Source organism: Labeo rohita, chromosome 15 (assembly GCF_022985175.1).
Source record: "Labeo rohita strain BAU-BD-2019 chromosome 15, IGBB_LRoh.1.0, whole genome shotgun sequence".
NCBI classification, from domain to species: domain Eukaryota; kingdom Metazoa; phylum Chordata; class Actinopteri; order Cypriniformes; family Cyprinidae; genus Labeo; species Labeo rohita.
Genome location: NC_066883.1, coordinates 10,179,426 through 10,207,386, shown reverse-complemented (window position 1 = coordinate 10,207,386; position 27,961 = coordinate 10,179,426). Strand labels below are relative to the sequence as shown.

The following is a 27,961-nucleotide window of genomic DNA, read 5'->3' as shown; positions in this document are numbered from 1 at the left end:
AAAGGTTGATTATGACAGAGGAGTGGAATATTTGATATGTGTGAAATTAGCACACAATTCTTTACTATAACCCAACACAACATCTGAAATATGGACATAATTTGATTTAATACAGCTCGAGCGACTAGGGATCTGGATTTGGTAAATTTGAAGTCATGTTTTGAGTAAGAAATGAACAAATAATATGTTTAATGTTTCTAAAATAATTATAAATGGTTCCCTAAACAAAAGTTCGGAAAGAGGGGTTCATGTAATCCTGCCGCTCAAGGCGTATTGTTTACACCCCTAAACACTGAAAATAAGTGTAATATCTGGTCAATGTCATACTGACTAACTATCATGGACAAGTTGCCAAAATGTTCAAATTAATATTCAGTGGCTTTTTTTTTTTTTTTTTTTTTTTTTTGTAACAGAAGCAGTGGTGTGGAGAGTAGGGATAACAGGATTTAGCTTTTAGGATTTAGCTTTTGAGGCAACCAACTTGAGTTTGAACCGTTTTATGGTTGCATTATTCTCCTGTTACCCATTGCATATCTACAGAGTCCCGCACATGATATGCAGGAAATATATATACAGTATACCATGGCCACAAAATAAAAATTAGTTTGAACAACTTATTAATTTGTTTGCATGGCTAATTAATAGATATAATCAATTTAATAAATAAATATAGAGGGGGGGATTATTCAAGTCACATCTGGTTGAAATTGATTATTTTGATTTTTTTTTCTATTTATAAATAAATTAATTTGATATATGTGTGATGTGATCCTGTAATTTCCACTGAATAAATTAACAAATTCTAGATTTGGGTTGTATTTGAACAGTTGTTTATATAGTTTGGATGCTCAGACTCCAGTGGAGATTGACAAGTCTTCTGTACAAGTTCTTTTGGGAAGTACAGAATATAACACTGTTTTGTTATGCCATTTACACAGTAGCAATGTATCTTATAGGGGAGGGGTGTGTAAATGCATGCTAATTTGCATTAAAAAAAAATATTTAATTTTATTTTTATTACTCTTTTTTGTTGAACACTATGTGTGCACTTTAAGCCTCATGCCCAGAAAAAAAGGCAATAAAGCTCTTTATAATTCTGGCTTCCTCCAGTCAGCTAAGTACATGATTTCACTTCTCATGTTCCTGTGTTTTTGTATTCATTATTTGTCAATCTGGATAAATCTGATGATCTCCAACATGCATATGACCATAAAAGAAGACAATGCAATCCCGAAGGTGCTGAGAACACAACACATACACCCCTCTGTAATACTCAATGGTGACATTGTTGCAATAGTGTTGTAGTGTTGCATAACACAATTAAAGTCAAAACAACAAAACGTGTTGTTACAGGTGTGTTGCTAATAGAAGGTTGCAGTGGTGAGGTGTTGTTTTAGGGCACATGTGTACCATACATTCATTGTTTTTCAGCCAAGGTATAGCCTACATGCTTTTATCAGTCTGCTAGAAAACAATTGTAAAGGTACTAATTTCTAAACTCTCCTCCATAAAATTGAACACATCTGTTCAGCTGTTTTAATTGTTAGAAACAAAACGAGTGTTTTAAAAAAACTGACTATATATAACGTCGTGTAATCAGATTTATGATATGAGCATATAGTAATATGGCGCAACGACCAGATACGATTTTCTTCCACAACATACCCCGCTAAAGCATACAGACCAAAACCGAGAAACCAAGATTTGTTTTTTGCTAATGCTAGTCTGCGGCCAGAACTCTTTGTACACCTCTGAATAAAAGGCAAGTTAAAATATTTCCCAGAAGAGAAAGACTGTACATTTAAGTTTAAAATGTGTATATTAGATTAAAGTTTATTCTGTGGACTCGGAATGCTCCTCAGACCTAATACACATGGGATTTAACACGATAAAAGTTCCTTCTGGTTGAGAAGTTTTATTTTAACAAACCCGAAAATGCTTGGAGAAGGTCTTTGACACATAGCTAACAAAGATTCGCGAAGTAACGGCGCGCGGGACTTTTTTCGTCTTTCATACTAAGTGCGCACCTGAAATAGGTGTGTCCTCCCCATCCTTCAGCCTTCAGAGGAGTGTCTCGGCTCCTTTAAGGCAGTGAGCAGTGAGCCGGGCTGTGGAGGCAGGGGAGAGAGAGAGAGAGGGTTATTCTCTAATGCTCTGAGGCAGAGAGGGTTAGCAGCACACGAACCAATGCGATTAAAGCGCCACGCAGGAGGAAGATGCGCCTGCTTGCAGCCTGCTGGACGGCGAGAGGTGCTCAAGAAGATGGTCTGACTCTGGGATCTCACCTTTGTTCCTGCCGCTTCAGCTTCTCCGGACTTTCTTTCCATTCCCATTTCTGATTAAACATCTATGATTTATTCTCCCCTGTTTAGTTCTTTTTCTTCCCCTTTTTTCAACAATACTTGGTTCCCCTTGGTTTAAATGACACACTTGAACGGCACCGTTGCTTTTGCTTTGAAAGTTTTCTTTCTCCTCCGCATCACCACCTGCTCTGCTGAAAGACGCTCCTGAATCAGCATCGCACCTGCATCCAGCATCCCCCCTGAAGCACAGCAGCATCCGGAGAGCATCCGAGCTTTAACCAAGACAATCACACTAGAACATCCGCACATCCTTCATGCGCAACGACCGGGCGCAAAAGCGCACACATAATACGCACGGTGGAGATCCGCTCAAGTCGCTGGCACAGGAAATCTGGACTGGCTTTTGTTTTAACCTTACCGTTGGCATTCTGAGTGGGGGATCAGGAAAAAGCAGTGGACAAAGTGTGCGGAGTGAAAAGAGGAAAATCTAGCTTGGGGATTGAACGCAGCGGGGCATGTGGATATTGGCATTTCTCTTTCTCCAGAGCATCCTGAATGGTTAGTCTTGATTTTCTTTTTCCTCCTGCAATTTCAAACTTCATTTACTCTCATCGGGACATTCTGGAAAGGGTGTAGTGTATGCAAATTAATTGCAAGAATTTTAATGGTGTCACGGGTGGTCACCTAGGCTGGGTCCCCACCTCTAATCATTTATAAAATCACCTTATTAGTCACATTATGGCCTTGATGATGCCAGCACTATATAAGCACTGCGTACTGCAAAAGCTCCATTTAACGATTCCCGTGCACACACAGGGGCCTCCGGCAGGTATTGCACAGGTTTCTTGTCGGTTGTTTTACGCATGGGGAGATGTTAATGAATGTGACCTCTTGTTTATCACACTGAGTGTTGTAGAAGCTACTCATCCATGCGCTTTTCGTTTTCAGTGTTGCATATCTTATTTTAAAGCTCTTGTTCTGTATTTTCTTTTTATCCACAATGACTGACGTATTTAATATTGGTTATGCGTGTGCTGCGCCCTCCCCCATCCGTGTAACTGTTTTGAATCAACTTAGTTTTAATTTAATTTAATTACGGACGGCAAGAAATAGTTTCGTTTCTAAAGGCTTTATTTTTTAAGGTGATTTTAAATAAATCGATGCATTGCGTTTAATTGATTTATTGTATAAGCACAATCATTTGATGGCAGGCAATTAACACTGAGTGTATTTAAACATTTAAGATCTGCACGTCAGATGAAGTTATCACAAACAGTTATTTTTGTAACATATCCCTGTTGTGCACTTGAGCCTCACAGTGGGTGGATAGCTTTGGAAAAAAAAAGAGAGGAAAAAGAATAAAAGAATAGCCATTTCTTTTATATAATTTAATCATTTTCATATGATAAATCATAGGTCATAAAACAAATCATACATCTGTATTTAAAAAAATATATATTATATTGTCACTTAGTCTTTAAAAACAGATTATGTGTTTGTTTTAAATAGCTTGCTGGCAATACTATCTAAATTGCATGTCTAATGTGAGACTTTTTTATTATGAAGCATATAAAATGAGTGATGTAAAAATCCTTAAGAAAAAAATAAAAAAGATCCATAAGACAAATGCAGGGCAGTAGCTGAAAAATACTACACAACGCCTTAATAGCTGTGTGTGTGTGTACTTAAGGGACTGCGCCTGCGTGGATGCATGTGTGTGCAGCGAGAAATTTAAAACCGTCTTTATATTTTATAAGGCCAATTGTGCCTTAAGCATGATTTTCCTATCTTTCTTACCTGTTTTTAATACTGCACCTTCGCACTAGTGTAAAAAGGTGTGATTCGGCTAAGCTGGAGAGATGGTCAATAGGTGCAAACATGGAAGGGTGTGTACGTAAGGAGGGAGCCATGGAGGGAAAAAACAGAATCAAGCGAGACGGGAAAATAGACTTATCTCTTCGAAAATTGCAGACAGACAGACATTGTCGAGGGAAGGTTATTGCATGATGCAAAGAAAGGAACAGAGACTCGTGCTTTGAAAAAAAAAAAAAAAAAAGGTTTGAGGATTTGATGTAAAATGGCTATTGGGCAAACGCTGGCACGAGTCCTCAATGTGAAGCTTTGAATGGCAGTCATTTTGAAGCAGTGAGGATGTTACGAAAGCTCTCCCTCAGAAAACAACAGAAATAATCCTCCTCTTCTGAGGAGGGAGATAAATACACCCCTACTCTTGCTGTTTGAGCTCGAAACGCCAAGCTCTCGGAGGCATTTCGCTCTTCGGGCAAATATGAAATAAAAAATATTGAGATGTATTTTGTAATAACTTTGAATTGAAATTGCGCCACCCTGCCTCAGCTGAAACTCATAAAAGAGCAGTAGGAACTCATCAGTCACCATCGCCCAACAGAGCAGACAGTGAAATGAGATGCTCACTAGCTTTCCTGCTCTTGCTCGATGTGCTTTGGCTATATATTTAAATTTTTTTTTTTGGCCGTTCATGTATTCTTATCAGCACATATCTGAGTGTGCAGCGTGCAGTCTTTAAAAAAATGCAATTCTTCATTTTGAATGAGCTGTTGACATCTTAATATGCTAATTTATTATTGTGGAAAAGTTATGAATATAACTACCTAAGTAAGATTCATTCTGTGTCCCTTTGTATGTTTTAAGAATAAACAACCGTCCCATTATAAGTGGCCACTTTCTCATCTCAGAAAGCAACTGTATTCTAGAAAATTCAAGCCTCTAGTCTGGAAGGTTTATCACATGCTGCTTGGCCTGTCACTATGGAAACGTCTATTATTAGAGCCATAGTCACGTATCAAATAAGGCCGTTGTGTGAATGAATGACCCCTGACGTACAACAAAAGGGCATAGATTGAAGAGGTGTCTTATTGATCTGAATGTAGTTTGTTTAGTATCTATTAAGGAACAAAGTTTTTATTATTAATCATCACATCAAAATTAGATGGAAAAAAGTAGGCTTTTAAATTCCTAGCAGGACTTTCAATCATTTGGGAATTTTACAAATAGATGGTATTTTTAGTCAAATGTGCAGCTATTTAATTTTTTTCTTTTCCTTTTTTTACTTTAACAAGTAAAATGAACTTTTGCATGTGCACAACAACCACGTTGTGCAAAGAAATGCAATTGCTATATTGGTTTCTAAGTTCTATAAAGAGTAATAACAGAATGTCAGCAGCAAATGGAAGGTTTAGCACCTTGATTTACAGCAAAACAGATTTGAGTCTAAGCAAATACAGAGAATAAAAAAGCTGATTGGGATGAAGAATGTAACGGCCTCAGATCTGTTACTCGAAAATGATAATCCGTCACTTGTTGTCCACAAAAACACATGCAGTCACATGCAGGCACAACGGATTAGAATCTCAGCCGTCTAAATCCTGTATTAAAACATGCTGTTGTTATCGGGGATTATATAGTCCTGACGGTAACTGTTATACTAACAGAATTATAACTAATCAGAATGACGTGAGTCAGAATAATGACTTTATTTCAAGTTTAACTGGGATTTTTTTCAGGAGTCTTAGGAGAAATGCTAAGAATGATTTGAGTAAATTTGGCTGTGTGGAACTGTGTTTGGTGGGAGTTAATCTATTGGGGGCAATTAAGGCAGTTTGCTGATTAGAGGCCCATCTGTTCAAGTTTGTTAGACAGTCCTATAAGACCTGTGTTCTGCAATCCTCTGTTACCTATTTAAAGATTCTGAGTTAGCATCCTTACCATCTCTTCCAAATATACACATCATCATATCATTTCTTTTGCTCATTTTCTTCAGTTGTTTGCTAATGCACTTCATGCATTAGATGCCTCTGCTTCTGTGGTTTAACAGGATATTTTCATCAAGACGAGACTTTGAATGAGTCAAACCACCCACTGACTTTAATGTTAGCCACTGATTTCACCGGTTGTCTCTGAATAATATTAGATTACACAGTTTTTATGTATTTACTTAAGAGCTGTAGACTTTTTTTTTATCACTTTAGGGTGACCGAAGGATTTGAAGTGTTGCTGATGTCAATACAATTCCACCACTAAATGCAACTCTATTAAAATTAGCTGTATTGCTAAAACAAATTTGAAAGTGCCAAAGTCTGTTCTTTAGAGGACAAACACGTTTAGAGGTCATTTTGAGGACAACATGGAGAAATAGTAGTTCTGTCACATTATGATATCAGTTTTGTTCATTAGTCATGAACTGTTGTTTAATTTACTATTAATTAAGTAATTATTATTAGTTTTATTAATACTGATGATGAATTTATATTTATATATATATAGCTAAAAATGCAAGTTTCTCACCTAGAAGCTTACAGTCAGAGAAAGCTACAGACGTCATGGAAAAAGTCTGTAACTAATTGTTTTTGTTCTTGCTTTTACAGTTAAAATATAACATTGAGTTCTTAAAATAACAATAATAATAATATGAATTAAATTAAATTATAATTAATAATAATGAAAAATTATAATTAAATAATAAACACCTATTTTAGCTTACACTCTCAAAAGGCTCTCCTAGAGCCTCTTAAATTATTTATATTTTTTTATTTTATTTTATTATTATTTTTGTTTTTGCACCAAATGAAGTATAAATCATAAAATTGTGAGGGCATTTCAAATTACTGCTTTTTTCTGTAACAAAAAATAGCTGATTCCTTCTTCTGTTTAACAAGGATTATGCAACAACAACAGCAAAAAAAAAAAATAAAAAAAAAAAAAAAAATAAATAAATAAATAAATAATAATAAAAAGCCTCCTTTTTAATGCCTTATCCTTCTATTTGATTCACAGTTTTTTTTTAAACAAAAAACAAAAAAACAAAAAAAAAAAACCCAAAAAGAAGACATTCACAGGACGCCAAATACAGATTCACAGTAACTTACAATAGACGTGGCTTTTACGGTTTTCACAATTTTAAGAGACTTCATTAAAAAGGTTAGTTCGTTAGAGAAAATAAAGGAGGAGATTTTGATAATCTACATTTATGAATGAAAAATTTATTTATTTATTTTATTCATTTATAAAATTGATTGCACAGATTTATACTGAACTTGATGATGAATGATGACCTGACTTTACCTGAAAACTGAGTGTTTACTATTGTCCTTTTTCATTATTGACACCCTATTAACCTATTTAATACTGTAAAGCTGCTTTGACACAATCTGTACTGTTAAAAGCGCTATGTAAATAAAGATGATGACTTCTAGGATGTAGAAGTGACATCTGCCTACATCCATCAACCGAATGGATCTGTGTGTCATCACTGCCTTCATCATATGACTTTTATCTCTAGTATGCATCTCTCTATTCATGTGCTTTCTCTGCACCCCTGTCTTGTTATTTTTAAAATGCGACCCAGAGAGAGGTATGTAGGCTGAGGTATCTCTGACCTAGGTGGGAGAAAGTGACAGGGTGACAAATGACCAGAGCTTGCTTTCTCAACATTGTGATATATTTTTAAACATGGCATAGACTGTAAGATGTAAGACCAAGTTGGTGGTTGGTATTTTTAGCTGCCCCCTTTCAGAGCACTGTCACTTTTGCCAGATGTCTGCTATTCCGTTGTATGCACTGTATGTATGTGTGATACAGGATGTGCACATGCATTTGACCCAGCCATGATACTGTCTTGTTTTTTATTCTCATATTCACATTCAACTTAATTTGTGCTGCATTCTCTTTAGAGAATGAAAATACACCTGTAGTATCTTCCTCTGCACTGCGAATATGCCATCAGCCATATCAACCATATCAGTATTAACAAGACAAGACCAGGATTAATAGGATTTTCACATGTCCTTGTCCAAGATTTTACCATTGTAACAACAGTTTCTGACAAAATACCCTAGCTACTATAATTATTGTTAGCTGTAAAATGATAATAAATTATTAAGGATCTTTTTCAAACAGTGTAAGAAACTTTACGTTTTTAAATCATTTTAATTCATTCATTTGATGACGGTTTTATGGAAAGTACGTTACCAGTATGTTTTTTTGCATATTGTTATTACATATTTATTATACCTTAATTATTTTTCTTAGTTTGCATGATGGATAGACATTAGTTTTCATTCCTTAAATAATTTAATGCTCCTTTTAGCATGATTTCCCTGTTAAATCACCGCATTTGAAACGCATTACTGTCCTTCAGTTCATAACAGCTGTCTCAGCTCCAGAAAGCATGAAGATGTTGCTTTTTGATGTGTGTTTTAGCAGTTAAATGTCTCATTAGAGCGGCAGTTGCCTGAGGTTTATTATGTGTTGCTCTCTCTCCTCTATCAGCTGTTCCCCACAAGTGATTATGCTAATTGCTGTTTGATCAGATGATTAAATTATAATTCGATTAATCCAGGGTACTAAATGCTCTGAATATATTTGTGTCTGCTCGGTTGGCTGGCTGGTTGGTTGTGTGGAGCAGCCGTCTCCTGTCACCTTGCTAGCACACATGAAGAAAAAAAAAACAAAAAAAAAAACGTGACAACCTGAAATGGGAAGAGAAACACTCTGCAGAGAAAAGGGCTGGGGAGGGGCACACTGTGTCCTTCCTTTCAGAAAACACTACAGTGCTGTAGCCTACAGATGGACTTGTGCCATTCTGATACTAAAACAGAAGGAAAACACCCACACCCATTTAGATAAACCTGGCCAGATCCTACATTACCTTAAAATCTAAAGAAAAATAAAGAAATACTATTTTACATTTCAAATTATTATTACTATTATTTGCATTGTTACATTATTATATATAATAATATGCAAATATATAAAATTGACATTACAATTGTAATACTATTGTAATAAATCGATAATACGAAAAGTAAAAGTTTAGGTTGATGTGTGTGTGTGTGTATATATATAAATATATATATATATATAAATACATATATACAATTGTTATTGGACATTGCTGCATCACAGTAATGAGATTGTGATTTTCTTTTGCAATACAGTAATGAGTTTGTATTTAATGATAATGTAAATTTGTGGTAAATTATGCTTAATTCTAAAGAAAACGTTTTACAGTAGGTTCCATTAACTATAGTCAAATAACATTTAATAACATTGTGACATTAGTTAATGTTTACAATAAGATGTCATTATTTAATAATTAATTAATGTTAGTTAATAAAAATACAGTCGTTCGTTGTTTGTTTAACATTAATGAACAAGTAAGCAATCCATTTATTATTATAATGCATTAGTAACAATTAATTAATGTTAAGTAAAATTAATAAATGCTGTAGAAGTATTGTTCATCTTAGTTTGTTTATAGTTCATTAACCAACAATTTGCATTTGTTACAGTGTTGTTTAATCTTTGTTAAATTCAACTGTTCATTGTTAGTCAATGTTAGCACAGGTCCATTAACTAACATTAATAGATGCGACTTTTCATTTTAATAATGTATTGGTATATGTTGAAATCAACAATTAACTAAGAATAATAAATGCTTTAAACATATTTTTCATTGTTAGTTTGTTAACTAATATAGTTAACTAAAGTGTTACCCTTTATTTCATATTAATTTTTTTAATAGTAAAAATAGCCTAACACTAATGATAGTGATAAATTTATGATATACCATGGCTCTGACAAAATCAAAGCATTTAAAGAATTAAAAAGATATTTTCTGTGTTAAAGCCATTTTTTTGTTTTTTTGTTTTTTGATCAGTGAGGTTGCTTAGTTGCAAATTTACATATTTACATATAAATGTATTACTACTACTAAAACCAAAAAACCATGGTTACTATAGTTAAACCATGGTAGCCACAAAATAACCATGGTTTTGCTACATTAACCATAGTTTAACCATGGTATTTGTGGTAAAACTGTAGTGATACAGATGGTAATCAATGTGCCAAAAAAACATGGTCACTACACTTTTGCTATAGTAAAACCATGGTTACTTTTCGTAAGGGAAATTCAAATCATTACAAACAAATCTTTGTCGGCAAATTAGCAGTTTAGCACAGATGCTAATTTACTTAGTTCTCATTAATCACTAAATAGCATTTTATTTGCTGTAGAGATAATGAAATATTGTTTTACATAGGAGCTCAGTAATGACCAGGTGTACTGAGATGTGGACTGTGATGTTTGGCATCGTTGTGCCGCAAGTTGACTAGCGCACACAGCTAACCGAGCTGGGCATTAGCCTTTGCAAGCTCAAATAGACGGATGTGTACAGATGCTATTGAAACAGACACCTGCACCATGATAGGGACAACACAGAGGAAGTCTTTTACTGAACCCAGAACAGTTTTACGTGCCAAGGAGGGAAAAAAGACGCTATCCGGAGTTGCAGTGACCACAATGAGGGTTCTTGTTGAACCTCTCGCTGGCTCTAATGAAGGCAGGATGCTTGTTTGTAAAGATGCTCTACATCATTATGAACCGTCAAGGCAGGACAGCCTCTCTGAACACCGGTCTTATAGTCTTTCCTTTGAGCCGTTAGATAGAGGCTTCTCTGTATGTTGACAGAGGAGTTTTGACTTCCACTGAAGAGCTTTTGCATCCCCTAATTTTTATTCCCTTCTGCCGCTGTCCAATAACAGAGTCTTATTTAAGAAGTGCCAAGATTAGAAGTCAGACTTTATTGATTAGACACATTTTCATAAGACTTTATGAAAGAGGAGCAAATAGAGCGAAAATCAAGTTAATCAGCTAACATTAACCAGATACAGTACAACTAACATTCAGAGAATTTGAATATCAAAAGTACCAGAAAGTATCATGGTACTTCTCATGACACCTTGACAATACCATGTTCTTCTATGGTTTTTTGAACATGTACCACTGAACAAGGTGTGTGTGTATAGGGTTAGGATTAGGTTTAGGTTTAGGGGCTTAGTTTATTTTTTTATAAATCATTTGTTTGTTTGTTTGTTTTGACACTGTATGAACTTGCAACTTCATAAAATAATACAATTTTCTTACATGACTAAGAACATTAGGTTTGTTCCTCATTGCAGCTGGCCTACAATTGCCTACTTCTGATTGTGTTTTTATCACAGATTACACTACAGTATTAGACGGATGTTAAAAATTAATTTAAATGATGTTCACAAACGGTTTTACAGAAAACACCAAAGAAATTTGACGAAATATGTGTATGTGTAGACTGCTTTGTAGTCTTTGCAGTTAGCCCTAACTGTTGTCTGGGTTGCTGCTAATCTGTTAAAGTCACATTGCAATGGAAGTAGTGACAAATATTTATCATATTGTAAATGTATGTTTGTGTGTAACGGATTATCAGAACAGAAAAAAATAGAGCAGGGACTTGGTTCCATGCATCGGCGGTTGATTTGTTTTTGAGATGTGGGTGTTGCACTTAAAAGTGGAGCCCGATGAACTGAGCTTACAGAGGCAGAGAAGTTTGTCATTTTGATCAAAGGTCAAATAAAAAACAAAAAGAAAACATTGAAACATATGCACAAATGAACTGTTCTCAAGAAAATCTATAACATGCATTTAGAAAGCATGCCAACGTTAATGTAAACTCCTCTTTTGGCTGAATTTACATTATTATGCCTAATGCACAGATTTATATCTACGTTTAATGTATTTATTTAGCAGGCACTTTTATCCACTGACTTATAAATGACAAATGCAACAAAGCAATTCATCCTAAGAAGCCAGTAACATGAGAAGAATTAATGCAAATTTTCTCAAAGAGAAATAATAACAAAAGTGAAAACACAGAAATATATATATATTTTTGACAGGTAGAGTTAGGAAGATCATTCCGCCATCGAGGAACAGTGAATGTGAATGTTTGGGAAAGTGATTTGTCTTTTTGTGATGGTACCATGAGGTGCAGCTCACTTACTGACTGCCAGGATCCTGGATGTAGATTTGTAAGAGTTAGTGGAGATAAGTCACCCATAGCTGTTCTGTAATCATCAATGAATTTTGAACCTAATGCGAGCAGCAACTGGTAGCCAGTAAAGAGGGGTGTTGGTGTTAAGGGGATGTGGGCTGTTTTCAAGCTCCAAAGACCAATTGTGCTGCTATGTTCTTTATCACTTTTGAAATTTAATGGCACATGCTGGAGGTCCAACCAAAACCTGTGTGAGCGATCTGCCATTGCAGTGCGGTCTTTAAAGCTCAGCTAATCATCAAAGATTATTTGATATTATATTTGATATGAGACCCCATCAAGCATCAGATATAACATTTTTACACAAGTCACATGTTTTGGGAACCAAAATACTGGTATTTGTGACATCCTTAAAGAGCAGGTCATATGGGTTTTCAAACAAACTTTGTATCGTAGCTTCAGTCTTCAAAGTTGTTAATCAAAAAAGTGCTTATAAAGATAGATATCGTCTCTTAAAAAAAAAAAAAAAAAGAGTTTTACGAGTCATCATATGTTACTGATATACAGGGGTTGGACAATAAAACTGAAACACCTGTTTTTTTTAAAAACAATTAGTACGTTGTTGAGCCTTTTTGTGCCCAATGCAGCATCATTTCATCCTGGGAATGACAAATATAAGTCCTGCACAGTAGCCAGAAGGATTTTAAGCTATTCTACTCTTGCAAAAAAAAAAAAAAGTGGCCAGGTCACTACGTGATGTTGGCGTAGGAAAACTTTTCCTAACTCGCTCTTCCAAAACATCCCTCAATAATATTCAGATCTGGTGACTGTACAGGCCATGGGAGATGTTCATCTTCACTTTCATGTTCATCAAACCACTCTGTCACCAGCCTTGTTGTGTGTATTGGTGCATTATCATCCTGATACAAGGCACTACTTTCAGGGTACAATGTTTGATCCATTGGGTGCACATAGTCAACCTTCACTCTCTGCTCTTACTGGTGCAGTGTGCAATCAGTGAAGATAGGCCACCAGGCTGTGCAAACATATCCATGAAACCTCCAACACTATATTGGCCAGTGTTTCAGTTTCATTGTCCAACCCCTGTACATCACTCTGTAACACTTTTGCATAATCACCACCTGCCCACAAACACTTTCGCTAGTTATTGTGTTTACATCATGACGAGAAGATGCTGTGTTCTGTGCTGTGAAAGCAAGTTTTTGTTTTGTTTTTGTTTGTTTTTTTCATTGTGGAAAGATGATAATGTGAAGAATCAGGGTTAAAATTAATTTTTTCCCCATGGTACCAAATACAAAGCTTAAACTTACCACTGAGAAATGTCCTGATCAAGTCGTGCTTGCGACTGAGTTTCCAGTTAAGTGACTGCATCGGTATCATCTTTGGACTCAGGTAATATCGATGGCATATTTTTGAAACCTTACTGCATCTTTGTTTACAAGTAACCCTATGGAGCAAGAAATTAATTATGGTAATGGGTGTTTCGTTTCTGATTGTGTACGGAAAGACCAATCACAACAGACGTGGCCAGCTGACCAATCAGAGCAAAGTAGGCTTATGAAGGGAGGGGTTTACAGACCTTAAGCTCAGAACTGCTTAGATTGAATCGTTTGAAATCATTGAAAAATCATTGAAAAAATGATTCTAATATTAAATTTATATTCTGTCTTCTGACCTTAGATGCATTTAAACGTGTTGTGGGGGACTCCAACACAATATTAGGACACTTTAAAATACCATATGACCTGCTCTTCGAACATAACAAAAAAGGCTCCCAATCAGACTGGAGCTAGCCAGATGTTTTGTGTACCAGGCAGTCAGTAAAGAGACTTGGTTGTGCCATCTGAGGCTGAATGTGCGTTTGACTTTATGCGGCACTGTGCAGATCGATCGTTATCTGACTTGAAGCAATGAATGTTCAATTTACTCGACATACGATAGCACCGACGTCATGTTTCTGTGGCGTATGTTATTAAAGTACTGCAAAAGTGATTTGAGAGCAGTCAGCTGGATAATTCTGTGCAGTTTCTTCAAAGTGGCTGCATGAGCTCTGATGACGACACACTGTTTGATCATTGCCTGGATTCACCAGAGACAATGATGACGTGTGTATTGTGTTTATTTAGACGTCTTCATGCTCACAAATCTATATTTTATAACAGTAAACGTTTCTCACGTAATCTTAATGCTATAATGTGTCATGTTTATGAAAATAAAACTAATAAAATATATATAACGTTCTATTGGTGTTTAAGTTGCATAGGCTGAACTTTATTCTTATATATACAGCCACTGTATTAAGCAGTACATAAAGTATTGAATGAAGACTGTTGCTAATCCATTTCAAACACAGCACAGTTGTCAGTACAGGAAGAGTCCGGCTTTACGTCTTTGTTTTCAACAAATATCATTGACCTGTTAAATCTAGCTGAACACCTTGGAAATACTTGTAAAATGTGGTGTTTTCTAATTGTTTAAGCTTCTTGATTTACAATGCTTAGAATTGATTCAAATATGTTAAAGCAGTTGTGTTTGTCTTCTGTTCATGTGCTAAGAATGGCTTGAATTGGAATGGGTGTGTATTCCAGTGTGTAGGTTAAATTAATTTGATAACTGTTAATTACTTATGGAATTAAGTGATGCCAGTCAGTAGCCTTAAGCTGCGGCTGCAGATCCTACCTGACACTATCATTGATAAATATTATCTTGCTGTACTTGGCTAAGTGACTTGCCTTAATAGATTTAGCGGTTTTTGAATATGGAAGCGCTTAGATTGAAATTGCCCGACTAACAGCCTTGTTCGTGCCATCAGCTGGGCAAATTCAGACATTAAAGTCAACAGCGCTTTCGTTTTCCGATCTCAGCCTGCTGCCAAGTCGGCTCTTAACGAGCCGCTCACGTTCGCTCGTTTAAAACATGACAACGGGAATCAGAGGCGCACCGCAGGGCCACACTCGGCGCGCTTTACCCTTCGCCGACATCAGAGAGCCGATCTGTCTGCACATATCACAGACGAGCAGACGGCAGGCCTTTTCTCGTCTGTCATGTCCTGCTTAATATTCATGAAAGCAAATTGGGAGACAGTCATTTGGCAAGTGCTGCGAGTGCTAAAGCCTGTGGGGGTTGTAGGAGAGAAGTGCATACTCACAGTGGCAAAAACCCTGTCCCACTCACCCCTACCTTGTCCTGGGTCCACGTCGCCCGTCCCCAGCCGCTCCCTTCGGCACCTTGTCTCGTCCCATCTCCCCCTTCTGCCCCACAAACCCAAAGCCCCCCAGGCGGTGTGCTGAGTGCAGCCTTAATTACCCCAGGCCCCTGACAGACCCTGTCATTGTGAAGCAGATATCCCATGATCCTGTTCAGCGCTGACAGGGCACACAGTGCTGTCCCGGCTCACCAGACCTGGCAAAACCAGCAGCTCAACATTGGCTCAGACAGAAACTACTCCGATCAGTGAACTTTTAAACATAGAGCATAGCATGCATGTGGAGCGTTGTATGGTCGCTGGACTGTGGACACAGTACAGGCTGTTTGAGGAAAAAAAACTCAGGTCTTATAATTGACCTACTTTTTGTGTGATTAGTTGCATAAACTAACAATGACTACACCAAACTATGAGCCTTTACATTCACACAAGGTGAAAAGCTATTGTCTTGTAATGTGCGGTGAGCCTAATATCTGCTACACTGGGTGACACATTTTCATTTTTAAATAAGCAAATAATCAAAATCTCAAAATTTTGTTATTGGTAAGTTGGAATGGTAGATAGGCATTGATTTGTTCGTTTATTTGTGGTGTTAGTGTTTGCCTCATCAGCATTGATCGCACCTTTGCTCAGATCAAATGCATCAGTGGCCCTGAAAACGGTTCAGTATGGCTGATTAGACAGTTGAAGATGATAAATGCTGTTGTGTGTGATTGACTGCTCACCCCAAATTTGAGTCAGTTCCACCTGTTTTGTTCTTTAAATAAATGTATAATTGTTCTTTTTTATGCTTTAATAATTTATATTGCATCTATGTGGAGAGTAAGCTCCAAATGTGATTCAAAACTGGCATTGGTTAGGTTTCACGATTGCCAGTAACTTTTTAGGAACTACCTCATAATGCATGATTCATATCAATCTGTAATAATTTTCTGCCCCTTGCTAATGCGGTGTTTGCCAAGCTAAGCTATTCATAATTTAAAGTAGCTACTTGTTGGGCTTAGTTATATTGCAAGCTACTAAGAAGTATCTAAATATGTTAGATCCATCAACAAGGCAATATCATTTCAGATATAATCTATCTAGTGATAATTTATAATTTAATTAGTTTCATAGCACAAAAACAACTATGCCATGGTTTTTTAATAAATTTAAAAGGGTTTCTCCCATTTCAACACTGCGTAGGAAAAGGAGGGTCGTATAGGACGTACTGATTCAATAATGACTTTCACTAATGTTTATAACGCATTTGTTCACTGGAACGAACACTGCTGAATGCAATAGAGCAAGGGATGTTTAGGACAAACAGATACATTCGAGCGAACCAGACTTTTTAAATGTCATGAAAGAGGCCCATTTAGGATCAGATTTTCCAATTTTTAAAAAATCTGTTTAAGTCATATGATGAATATTCCTCAAATTAAACCATCAAAACTGAATTATGAGGAACAAATCATGATTTTTGCATTTTGGTGATGGGTGCAGATGGGTGCAGTGTCCTCATTCGCTGTTCTTCACATTACGTCATTAATATAGTCAATTTGAAGGAGTAAAGGAAAATGAATGAATGAAATGAATGAAATCGGATGCTGAGTGTGCCTCACAAATACTGTACTATGTACTACTATATCGTACTGTAATTAAAAAAAAAGTTTGTTATATTTAAAAAAAAAAATAATAATAATAATAATAATAATAAAAATTGCTTAGTGATTTCTAAAAACTGTTAACCTTACATTAATATGAATTTAAATGTAAATATTACATGCCTGGAAGCTGAAGTAAAACTGTGAGTGTGGACATTTCCATTCACAAATTTTAGTAGATTTGACAAATTCTGTGACTTGGGGTTTTAAACAATGAGTGGATATTCTCTTTGAGGCCTCTAGATTCTGACTGGCAGTCTTTGCCTCTGGCATAAAGCTCATCTCCTGGTGCTTTCAAAGCCAGCACTCTTTAGCATGCTGTCAGTATATGGCCAAAAAAAAAAAATCCTTTAGATTCCTCAGTTCTACTTTGTCCCTGTAACAATATGCTTATGAAGCACAGAATCTAACAGAACAGAAAAAACTGAGCTAACTTCCCAAAATTATAATTATAAGGAAATCATTCACCCCAATATTCTGATTGCTGTAATGCATAACTAAATAAATAATGTAATGTAAATTTTTACAGTAGCTAAAATTCTGTTTGTTCTAAATATCAGCATAGCCTTACACCGTAGTTGTGTTTTGTTCTTGAATTAATCAGTGGTTTAGTTGAGTGAATAATTCAATGACTCTCTCATAAACAAGTAACAAGGCGGGCCCTATCAAACACCAGGCGCAAGTATTTTTGCTGGTTTCAGCATTCATTTTCATTTTTACGTCCAGCTCCACGTTGATAAAATAGCAAATGCAATTGTGCCCATCTGTTTGACCCAGGGGCATGCTGGCCTGAAAACGAGGTATGTTCAGGCGCATTATTGGTGCATTGCTATTTTGAGGCAACTGAAAATAATTGCACCATTGACCAAATTTAACCCGGTCTAAAGTCAATGGCACAGTATTTTTTTATCAGTATTAATGAAAGGATTACAATGTAAGTTTATCATTGTGTAGTATTGTCAGGGGGATTTGGTATTCTGTGGTATTATGTTCTTTGGTGTTCTTTTTGGGTGCTTTTACCTTAAGTAAAAGCTAATCCGTTTCCTCTCTGGAGAAGCATTCAGTCTTTGTTCTGGCAAATTCCTCCATGTAAATAGTGAATCCGCCATGGTGCAAGTGCAACTGGCTTTTAAAGGGAATGGGAGATGAGACTCTGATTGGTTTATTGCATGTTACGCCCAAACCACACCCGTGACTCATTAAGAGAATAGGTACAAATTTGGACCATGCACCTGGCACACCGACTGTTTTTTACATCATTAAACTGGCAAAAATGGATTCGGACACACCCTAAGTGCACCTGCGCCATGCACTTCAGATCATGCGCTTAGATTGTTAAAATAGGGCCCAGAGTAACCTTGTTCTGGAGTAACAAGGTTATATTTAGCAACAGTAAATCTAAAATCACCACCATTGCTGCACAAACTAATTGTAAGTATTTATAAATTTTGTTATTATTTATAGTACTGCATTTCTTTTATAATTTTATGATGTGAACAGTTTAACTATCCATGTGTGTATGCACGTTCATGTATGTAAGGGTAAAAAAATCCTGAAAGTTGCGTGCATGTTTCTGAAATGCCCTACTAAAGTCACCTTGGCTTGGTGTTAGCCACTTTCCATCAGGTGCAACCCACGCCTCAGGTGACACGACATTAAAGGCCTACAGGCAAAGCAAGGCCAGTGCATTAGAGTCAACTGCCATCCCAATCACTCTCCCAGCCCAAAGAAAAGGAAGGGGAGATGTATTTGATGTACAGACCTTCAGATGAGAGACTAGTTTAATATTGAATAGAGTGCGGTTTTTCTTCCAAAGCTGTTCCCAAAGAGAGAAAAACCTTGGTTAATTATGAATGCACACAATACATTATTAAATAGTGTCACTTTTTCGTCTTTATGGTTCATTTCATGAAAAATTATGACAATTATGAATTTTTCCTCCGGGTTGTCGAGTATTAAAGTGCTGTTTTCTTGTTCAAATATGGGGCCCTTTCAAGATTTGATTTGACTTCTGGTTTTGAACTTAATTTGTTCTGCTTAATTTGTAAAGAAAAAGAAATACAAAAAACAAATACCTGAAGGCCACCTTTTCAAAACAAACACGTCTCTCAAACATGAGATGTCATGAATTAAAATAATGTTTCATTTGTTTTGAACAAAACAGAGCATTGTAAGATAATATCGCCAGAGGAGATATGGTGTATATTTGGGTCAATGACTTATAAGAGAATAAAGCAAATGGTCATTTTGGGGCCCTTAACATGCTCAAAAACACCAACACACGTTGGTGATTATTAGGAGACCCCTTAAAGCTGGTGCACAGATCTGGCTCTACAGCGCCCCCTGGAATGCAGTCAGAAAACCTGCATTTCTCATACATACTTGCATGTATATGAAACTCACTACACATTAAATCTCATTGAGCTGAACAACTTGAGCTGACAAGCACTGCATGTCATTAGCACCACCCAACAGGAAGTCACCTATTCACGGTTTCATGAAATATGCATGTATTAAACTTTTTAATACTCCTTCTAGGGATTTCATCCAATCACCACCAAACTTAGTGTATATCTCAAGAAACCAAGGATGCTAAATCTAAATTTATATATCCTTTCCTTTCTGTGTGAGACCAGTTTCACACTCTTGATGGTCCAGAGGAACCCGCTCGTTGTTGTATCCCTAAAAAAAAGACAGTTAATGCTCTGGATGTTGATGTTTGCATTTTTGTTTTACTGAAGCCACCAGGTGGCACTGGGGCTTGGGCCCGTCAGTGTATTTTATTTTATTTTTTTAATTTGTGAGTATTTATAAATATCATTAACTTCCATCTTGGGAATCGCATCACATTATATTTACAACCTAAACTAACCTAGCCTTCTCAATTAAAATAAATAAATTAATTAATTAAAAAGACAATTATTTGACTTGCTGATTTCACCTGCAGTCATAAGGGTTTCACTTTAAAGTTTGATATTTATGTTTGTTTGTTTGTTTGTTTGTACATATATTTGTATGTTGGTTGTACCACATGACTTTGATTTTAGTAACCTTTTTTATACTATTGCTGTAACCTTAAAAAACAGACAGCCAAAACATTAAATGCATTTTCGTATTCATGAAGCCACCAGGGTATTTGTAGCTGTATTTGTATTTTTTATTTATTTCTTTGTGAATATTTCTAAATATCACTTACTTCTATCTTGGAAATCACACTGCATGAAATTTTACAACCTGAACTAACCTAGTCTTGCCTGTTTGACAAAAATTATTTGACCATTATTTGACTTACTGAGTTCAAATGCAGTCATGAGGGTTTGATAAAAAAAAAAAAAAAAAATATATATATATATATATAAGTTAATTTTTTATTTTTTTTATTTAAGTTTTTTGTTTATTTGTTTGCGCATATATCTGTATGTTGGATGTACCACATTTTACTGGCCTTTTTTATATTATTAAGCAGTGAAGTACTTTTTAGTTTTTTGGTCATTTAATGAGACTTTTTCTCCATTATTAAGTAGATAAGAATAGTAGACATGATAAAAAGAGCATCATGACTTGACTGACAATCTGTTCTGTTGGTGTCCAAGCTAAAAGGTCCCATATTTGTGGAAGAAACACCATTTACTCTCTGCAATCTGACAATCTTAATTAGGATTTACTTATTTGTAGTGGACACACATGGAATTTAAATTTGTTTTACATCAGCGGGTCTTTATTTCAGTGCAGGAAGCCACACGTACAGAATGCTCATCTATTAACCAACATACCCACATGAATTCATCAAGTGCCAAATGATTAGTGTAGAATGTGTTGAATCACTTGAGTTAGGTAGCAAAAAGTCTTTATTAGTCCTCTTGGAATGAAGATCAACAATGATTTCTTTTGGTTTACAAAAAGTGAGGGAGCAAATTCTTATTGCATAAAGGCCAGAATGTTTTCACACTCTTTAATATCGGAACAAATGCTCCGCCAAGCCTCTCGCTGGCAAAACAAGATATTTTAACAGATGGTTGCTTCAGCGTGCCACTTGATGAATGGTACCATATGCCTCAGATTGCCACAGTAAAGATTATCACCATTACGAGCGCTTGTTTGCGGGTTTCGTTTGTTTGCTTGTCTGTGTTTGCTCATCAAGCGTGCCAACAACTGGAGTGTTATATCTGAGCATGTGGGCACACATGTGTTTACGAATACATGTCGTCTTCCGTGTGTACCTTCTGCTTTGTGAGTGAAACCCGCTGATCCTCAGAAAAGGTTGAAACTGCTGCAATTTGAAACCTTGTTAGAAATTTATGAAGTGCTAAAATGTTTCGTCCCGAGGGAAAACACTGCCAGCTGTCACTGGTGAGCCATTTACTGCCAAACGGAGATTGGTGCTCAGATAGGGCCTGTGGCACAGCATTGAAGAGATTTTCGTCAAGACACAAGAGAAATTTAGCAATTAGCAGGAAGTCATTCAACTTGAACTTTTCTTTATTTGTGATTAGCTTTGTGATGCAATGCCACATTTTCTCTTCTGTGTCTTAGTGCTGATTTTTAAAACTCTCTGTATATTTATATATGTGCTGTAAGCATTTGTGCTTATGTATATTTACTGCAATATTACAACAATGTTAAGATCCCAATTTGATATGTTTTGTCTTTTTAAAAATCTAAATATTTTATATATATCAAAATACTTATGCATATATCAAAATAACTAATGTAAAGTAGTTTATTTTAATTTGTCTTACTTATAGTTGTATCTCCGTATTAAGCTGTTTTGGAAAAAAAATACAACATCAGAAAATGGCACATTTTATCTTTACATCCAACATTAATGTGTCTCATTAATACTTCTTTGTCCATATTAATGAACTCACGCACTCTCGTCCTGTCTTTTCCTTTTCAGTTTTCGGTGAAGATCTACGTTCCAGCTTATATTTTGTCAATGCATCTCTGCAAGAGGTAGTGTTCTCCAGCACCACAGGGGCACTGGTGCCGTGTCCTGCCGCGGCCGTGCCCCCCGCCACGCTGAGGTGGTACCTTGCCACCGGGGAGGAGATCTACGATGTCCCAGGCATCCGCCATGTGCACCCCAATGGCACGCTGCAGATCTACGGCTTCCTGCCATCCAGCTTTAGTAACCTAATCAATGACAATACATACTACTGCACAGCGGAAAACCCATCAGGAAAGATCAGGAGCCAAGACCTACACATTAAGGCCGGTCAGTCAGCTCAACAGAAATTTATATAGTATGCAAACTATAGTGAAAAATACACATACAAAAAACAATTATTTTATTATTGTAGCTTTTTTTTTTAATGATTAATTTAACTCTTGCTTCTTTTGTACAGCCAAACAGACACACATAAATACACTGGTTTCCTTGTTTTATAGGGACATTTCATAGGCGTAATGATTTTTATACTGTACAAACTGTATTTTCTATCCCCTTACCCTAACCCTACCCCTAAACCTACAACAGAAAACTTTTCTGTACGATTTATAAGCTGTTTTCCCCATAGGGACCGAAAATGTAAAAAATTCTGGGGATAGTGCATTTGCTCCCCATATACGTTCAAGGAGAGGTTCACTTCCAGAACAAAAATTTACAGATCATTTACTCACCCCTCATCCAAGATGTTCGTGAAAGAATTCTTCAGTCAAAAAGAAATTATGTTTCTTGAGGAAAAAAATTCAGGAATTATCTCCATATAGTGGACTTCAATGCTGCCCCCAAGTCTGAACTTCCAAAATGCAATTTAAATTTAATACATTTATTTACTTTTTAACCTCAAAAGTATGTCTTGTCTAAGTCTGTGTGAACTTGTTTTTTTCCGGGTCAATACGGTAAAGACAGTTAGGGTATGTCGAAAAACTCCCACCTCGTTTTCTTCCCCAACTTTAAAATCGTCCTACATCGCTGCAGAAGACCCAGTGTTTACAAAGTGAACATGCAAAGAAGAACAACACCCTTTACAAAAAAAAGGTAAAACAGCGATGTAGGACGATTTTGACGTTGAAGAAGAAAACGAGACGGGAGTTTTTCGACATACCCTAACTGTGTTGACCCGGATTACATAGACTACGCAAGCACATCGGAGAGGCGAGACAAGACAAGCATTTGAGGTTAAAAAGTATATAAATTTTAAATTTGTTTTGAAAATAACAGATCGTTTTGCTAGATAAAACCCTTCTTCCTCGGTTGGGATCGTTTAGAGCTGCATTTTGGAAGTTCAAACTTGGGGGCACCATTGACGTCCACTATATGGAGAAAATTCCTGAAATGTTTTCCTCAAGAAACATAATTTCTTATTGACTGAAGAAAGAAAGACATGAACATCTTGGATGACAAGAGTAAATTATCTGTAAATTTTTTTTGTTCTGGAAGTGGGCTTCCCCTTTTAAGGCTTTTACACAGCAGACATAAACACAACAGCCAGTCAAAAAAAGGTTGCTTATAAGTCTGCATGTTCTGCGTGTACCTGTTTAAATAACATAGTTTTGTCTACTACACAAACTCAAACACACGTGAAGCTCACAGTGATTTCTGCGTTTGCGTCACACTTTATGAACTTTATCTATTTTTATAATAGCCTAATACTATACAAATATATATTTGTATGGACTATTATTCAACCCAAATGTTTTTCATCCATGTTTTAATACAAAACACAGTTTTGTCATGCATAATCTTATTTGGCAAGATTGATTAAATTGTTAAAGTTTTTAGAGAGGATTTTTCATAATAAATTTGTATAAATCATACAAAATAAATCATAAAACACAAAATAAATAAAATGTAAAACACAGAATTTAGGGGGAAAAAAAGTGAATTTCATGGGGCCCTAAATTAAAAGTTGGATTGATGGTAAATTAATATTCTGATAAATATTGATATAATATGGAAACATATTATCATAGTTATTTCTGGACATATCAGCTAGCCCTAAATGTAAATGTTATTATAAAAAAAAGTGCTGAAAAAATGTATAATGAAAAGTGCTGTAAAATTAAAATAAAAGAAAGGTAAAAGAAAAAAACAATTAATAATAAAATACAGATTAAATAATAGATTTAATAATATGCACAGACTATAAGTCTTGCTAAGATTCAAAACACTGAATAAATCAAATCAAAATGCTTTTTCAAAGGACATTAATTAAATAAAGCTGCTGTCAGCATGATTGGATAGGGCAAAAATTGGGCTTTATTGCTTTTGGGTGGGTTTTGAAAATTTTCTGGGACCTGGCAACCCTGAATACCAGGTACACACACACACAAAGAAAACAATAAAAATAAATAAATAAATAATCTAGATTTTAACATATTAAACTAACCTTTGAATTTATATATTAAAAGTGCTCATAGAATTGTGCTTCTGTGACAGCTCTAAAATAGACAGATGAAAAACACTGAAATATTAATGACTTTTTTTACTTAGGTCAGACATGTGTGGAGAAGACAATGCTGGAATTTGGGTCATTTTTTGTGGGCCAATGTGCATTCCCTCTGTCTTTATCTTGCTGTCTCTATTTGTAAATTTCAGTCACTTGAATCAACCTGCAAGTCATCAGATTTTTATTAATATCACAGATATATGCAATTTTTAAAAATTATTTTATTGTTTTATATAGTTGCTAATATATTTTATCTATATCTATCTATCTATCTATCTAAAAGAATCAGATTAGAGTATGCATTCTTAGAAGTCACACTTTCAGAAATTTTTCAATTTCATTGTGAACTTGTAAGAAAAACATTAAGTAAAAACTCTTTTTTTTCCTTCGCCTCAGTATTCCGGGAGCCATACACAGTGCGGGTGGCTGATCAGAGAGTCATGCGAGGGAATACGGCGGTCTTCAAGTGCATTATCCCGGCCTCAGTAGAGGAGTATGTCAGTGTTGTATCATGGGAGAAAGACACAGTCTCACTTGTCTCAGGTAGGGCTGATCACTCACATTGCTTTTGATTAACTTGCAAGACTGTAAAAAGAGTTTTGCCTTTTTTTTTCTTGTAACAAAACTTACCCATAAGTGCCGTTCACACACTAGCATTAAATTGTGTCTCGCTGAAACAAAATGGGTTGCTTAGCATGTTAATATTGATTTGCCTCAGCTGTTTTGAAATAGCTAAGTGCCTCACTTTACAGTTTATGTTCATTTTAACTCTTTGATTGACTGGTACACTATGGGTGGATTTGCCATGAATGGAAGAATTTAGGGAAAGTTTAAGTGTGATGTGTGGCTTTAGACATGCAAAAGATACTGTTTATCAAGCACTGTATATTCACAAGTTTTTGGAGTCACGACAGACGGCAACATCTTGCACCAGAGCCTTTTTATTGAGCTTTGAAAAATCCATTATCTTAGCAATCAATGTACATCACCACTTATGACTAGCTGACGACATTTCCATGGTAACAGTCTGGTAGCAATTGGCCAGTGTGGTTGGTGAAATATGGAATACTATGCATGATATTCCTCATACCTTTATGAATGGTTCTGCAATTACACAGTCAGTCTCATTTATTAAATAAAAATAAATAAGTGTTTTATCTGATGTGGTCGCAGCACATGCCAATATCAACCCGTGTGCAAAATGTCAGAAGCATTAGACCTATCCAATGCTCATCTCTTGCTAAATATTTAATGATGAAGGACCTCAGACGTGTGGCTGAAAGCTCTCTGGCATGTGAAGCTGAAGAATTGTTTACTCTTGCAGAGAAATGAGCTTTAAGATTTTTATGCTGGCATGTGTCTGCACTTCATTCTTTTTTTAATCAGCTAGATTTTGCAAATAATTGTTGGTGGTGCTGTGGTCAGCATGAAGATCAGCTCTTTGGGAATTAGATTAGCTGTTTGAAAACATGTTCCAAAGTACCACATGTTGTTGGTATTTTTCATAAAATACCAACAACAAACAAATGTACAACACACGATCAATTCAGCTTGAATCTCGGGCATTCCATTGCTTTGATACATCCAATACAGGCTGTGAATTCAAAGACATTGTGGCTGTTATCCAGTAGTTAGCTGGACATTGGTTTAGGCTAGGCATGGAGTCCTTTCTAAAATCTTGCCAATATTAATTTAATGCCAGTAATGATATAATGGGATATGTCAAGATTACTCTGGACTGTGAACTTGACCTTCAGCCTCCACGTCCCAAAAGGCCTCCTCAAAACTAAATGCTGCTAATGTTTTAAAGTAACCCTTCATAATGCATTGCAAAGTATTTGAAGTCTGCCACTTTTCTGGCACAAAAAGCTAACTTTTTAAAAAAAAAATCCAGGCAGTTCTTAATGGGTACAATCAAGTTTTTTTTTTTTTTTTTTTTTTTTTTTTTTTTTAAATCTATTAAACATCCTATTCCTATCATATTATGAAAAAATGGGCTATTGTATTGTATTGTACATGGCATTTTACTGGCCACTTCATAGCTTCAAACCTGCAGTGTGAAGTTTTGTTTTCTCGTCCTAGCAGCTTTTTTAATGTTAAATCCCAGATGGGTGGATGTAGGGCTGGGCAATAAATCGATAACGATAATTATCGCGCAATATTAATTTGCTTGATAACGATAACAAGAGTTCGATAAATGTTCGATACAAAGTTTATGCGGCAAGGACAGAACAAAAGAGCGCTAGTCAAAGCGCGTCACGCGGACCGTTTATCCGATCAATGTTCGGCGCGAAATTATTCAAGTCGCTGATGAGTCTCGGTCACTAAATAGGGCCAGTGTGAAGCGCTTGAATTCAGTGAAGAACACAAATGACCCGGTTTATAGCCAGATGAAGTAGCGCTGACTAAATGGAGAAACACTTTCTGGCACATACAGTCAGAAGGCTTTTTAATCTACAAATCGCCATAATTTACCAAATAGTTACTATAGTAGCACTAACTGCACAGTGCTATTGTGTCAGAAATGTGGGCATGTTTGTGTCAAATTTTTTTCATGTTGACGTATTAAATGTATTGAAAGAGTAACGGAATATAATTACATTTGTGTGTGTGTGTGATTAGGCTATAGCGTTTATGCATTTATACTAATTGTAACGTTATTTAGACTACTGTTTTTCATACAAATACCACATATAACATTTTTACCATGCTATTGAGGTGCTATATTTGTGGGTTTAACTGTAATTATCATGATCTATGGATGATATTATGGAAGAGCAGTGGTTAAAAACAAACAAACAAACAATTTCACCATATAAAAATGAAGTTGCTACAATTTTTACAGATATTACTGGTTTTGGTAATGAACATAAATGTGCATCTGCATCAAATGTGTATTTGTAAGAGACAATTTTTTTTTTATATTATTATTATTATTATTATTATTATAAATATTATCAGGTAACACAAACCTGTTTCTTGATTTAAAACAATATTACTCATTAAAACATGCAAAACTAAAAATAAAATAAAATAAAATAGTTAAGGAAAAATGACTGGAAGTGTGAACAATTAAAAAAAAAAGAAAAAAAAAAAAAAAACGTTTCTCATGTTCTGACTATAAAGAATATTTTTAAGCCAACTGGTTACTTTTACATTGTAGCAAAAATCTATCTTTAAACTTGAAAGAAATAACAATTTGACATTTATTGTGATAATTATTGATATCGACTGATATGAAAAAAAAAACATATATTTTTTGGCCATATCGCCCAGCCCTAAGTGGATGCATTTCTTCAAATGTGGACAATTTTGCACTTCAAAATAAAATTAACAGAACTTTTCTCAGCCTCAAACAATGCCTATCAGTGGATATACATGAATCACTGAGTATTCTGAAATTTGGCCAACTACTTTGTCTTGCTTCATTTGGGGGAAAAAATAATTTAAAAATAATATAATTATTTTTCTTCACATGTTATGTCTCATAAATTACCTCAAGTATATATGGACACTTTTGAAAAAAAAAAAAATAGTTGCAAAATTGGCT

The 27,961-nt window shown here is 35.6% G+C and overlaps 1 protein-coding gene across 3 annotated transcripts in view; it reads left to right on the top strand.

Moving 5' to 3' along the window:
- Positions 1–2,125: 2,125 nt before the first annotated feature.
- dscamb (Down syndrome cell adhesion molecule b) overlaps positions 2,126–27,961 on the top strand; it is a 158,705-nt gene continuing 132,869 nt past the window's right edge. For 2 of the 3 annotated variants that reach the window (XM_051129523.1, XM_051129522.1), the window contains exons 1-3: positions 2,126–2,861; positions 21,918–22,235; positions 24,808–24,954. In XM_051129523.1, coding sequence (XP_050985480.1) covers positions 2,819–2,861; positions 21,918–22,235; positions 24,808–24,954 — 508 coding nt within the window. In that variant the 5' untranslated portion in view covers positions 2,126–2,818. Of the gene's footprint in view, positions 2,862–12,993; positions 13,031–19,255; positions 19,262–21,917; positions 22,236–24,807; positions 24,955–27,961 lie in introns of those variants that run through there. The other variant, XM_051129524.1, reaches the window with a different exon arrangement.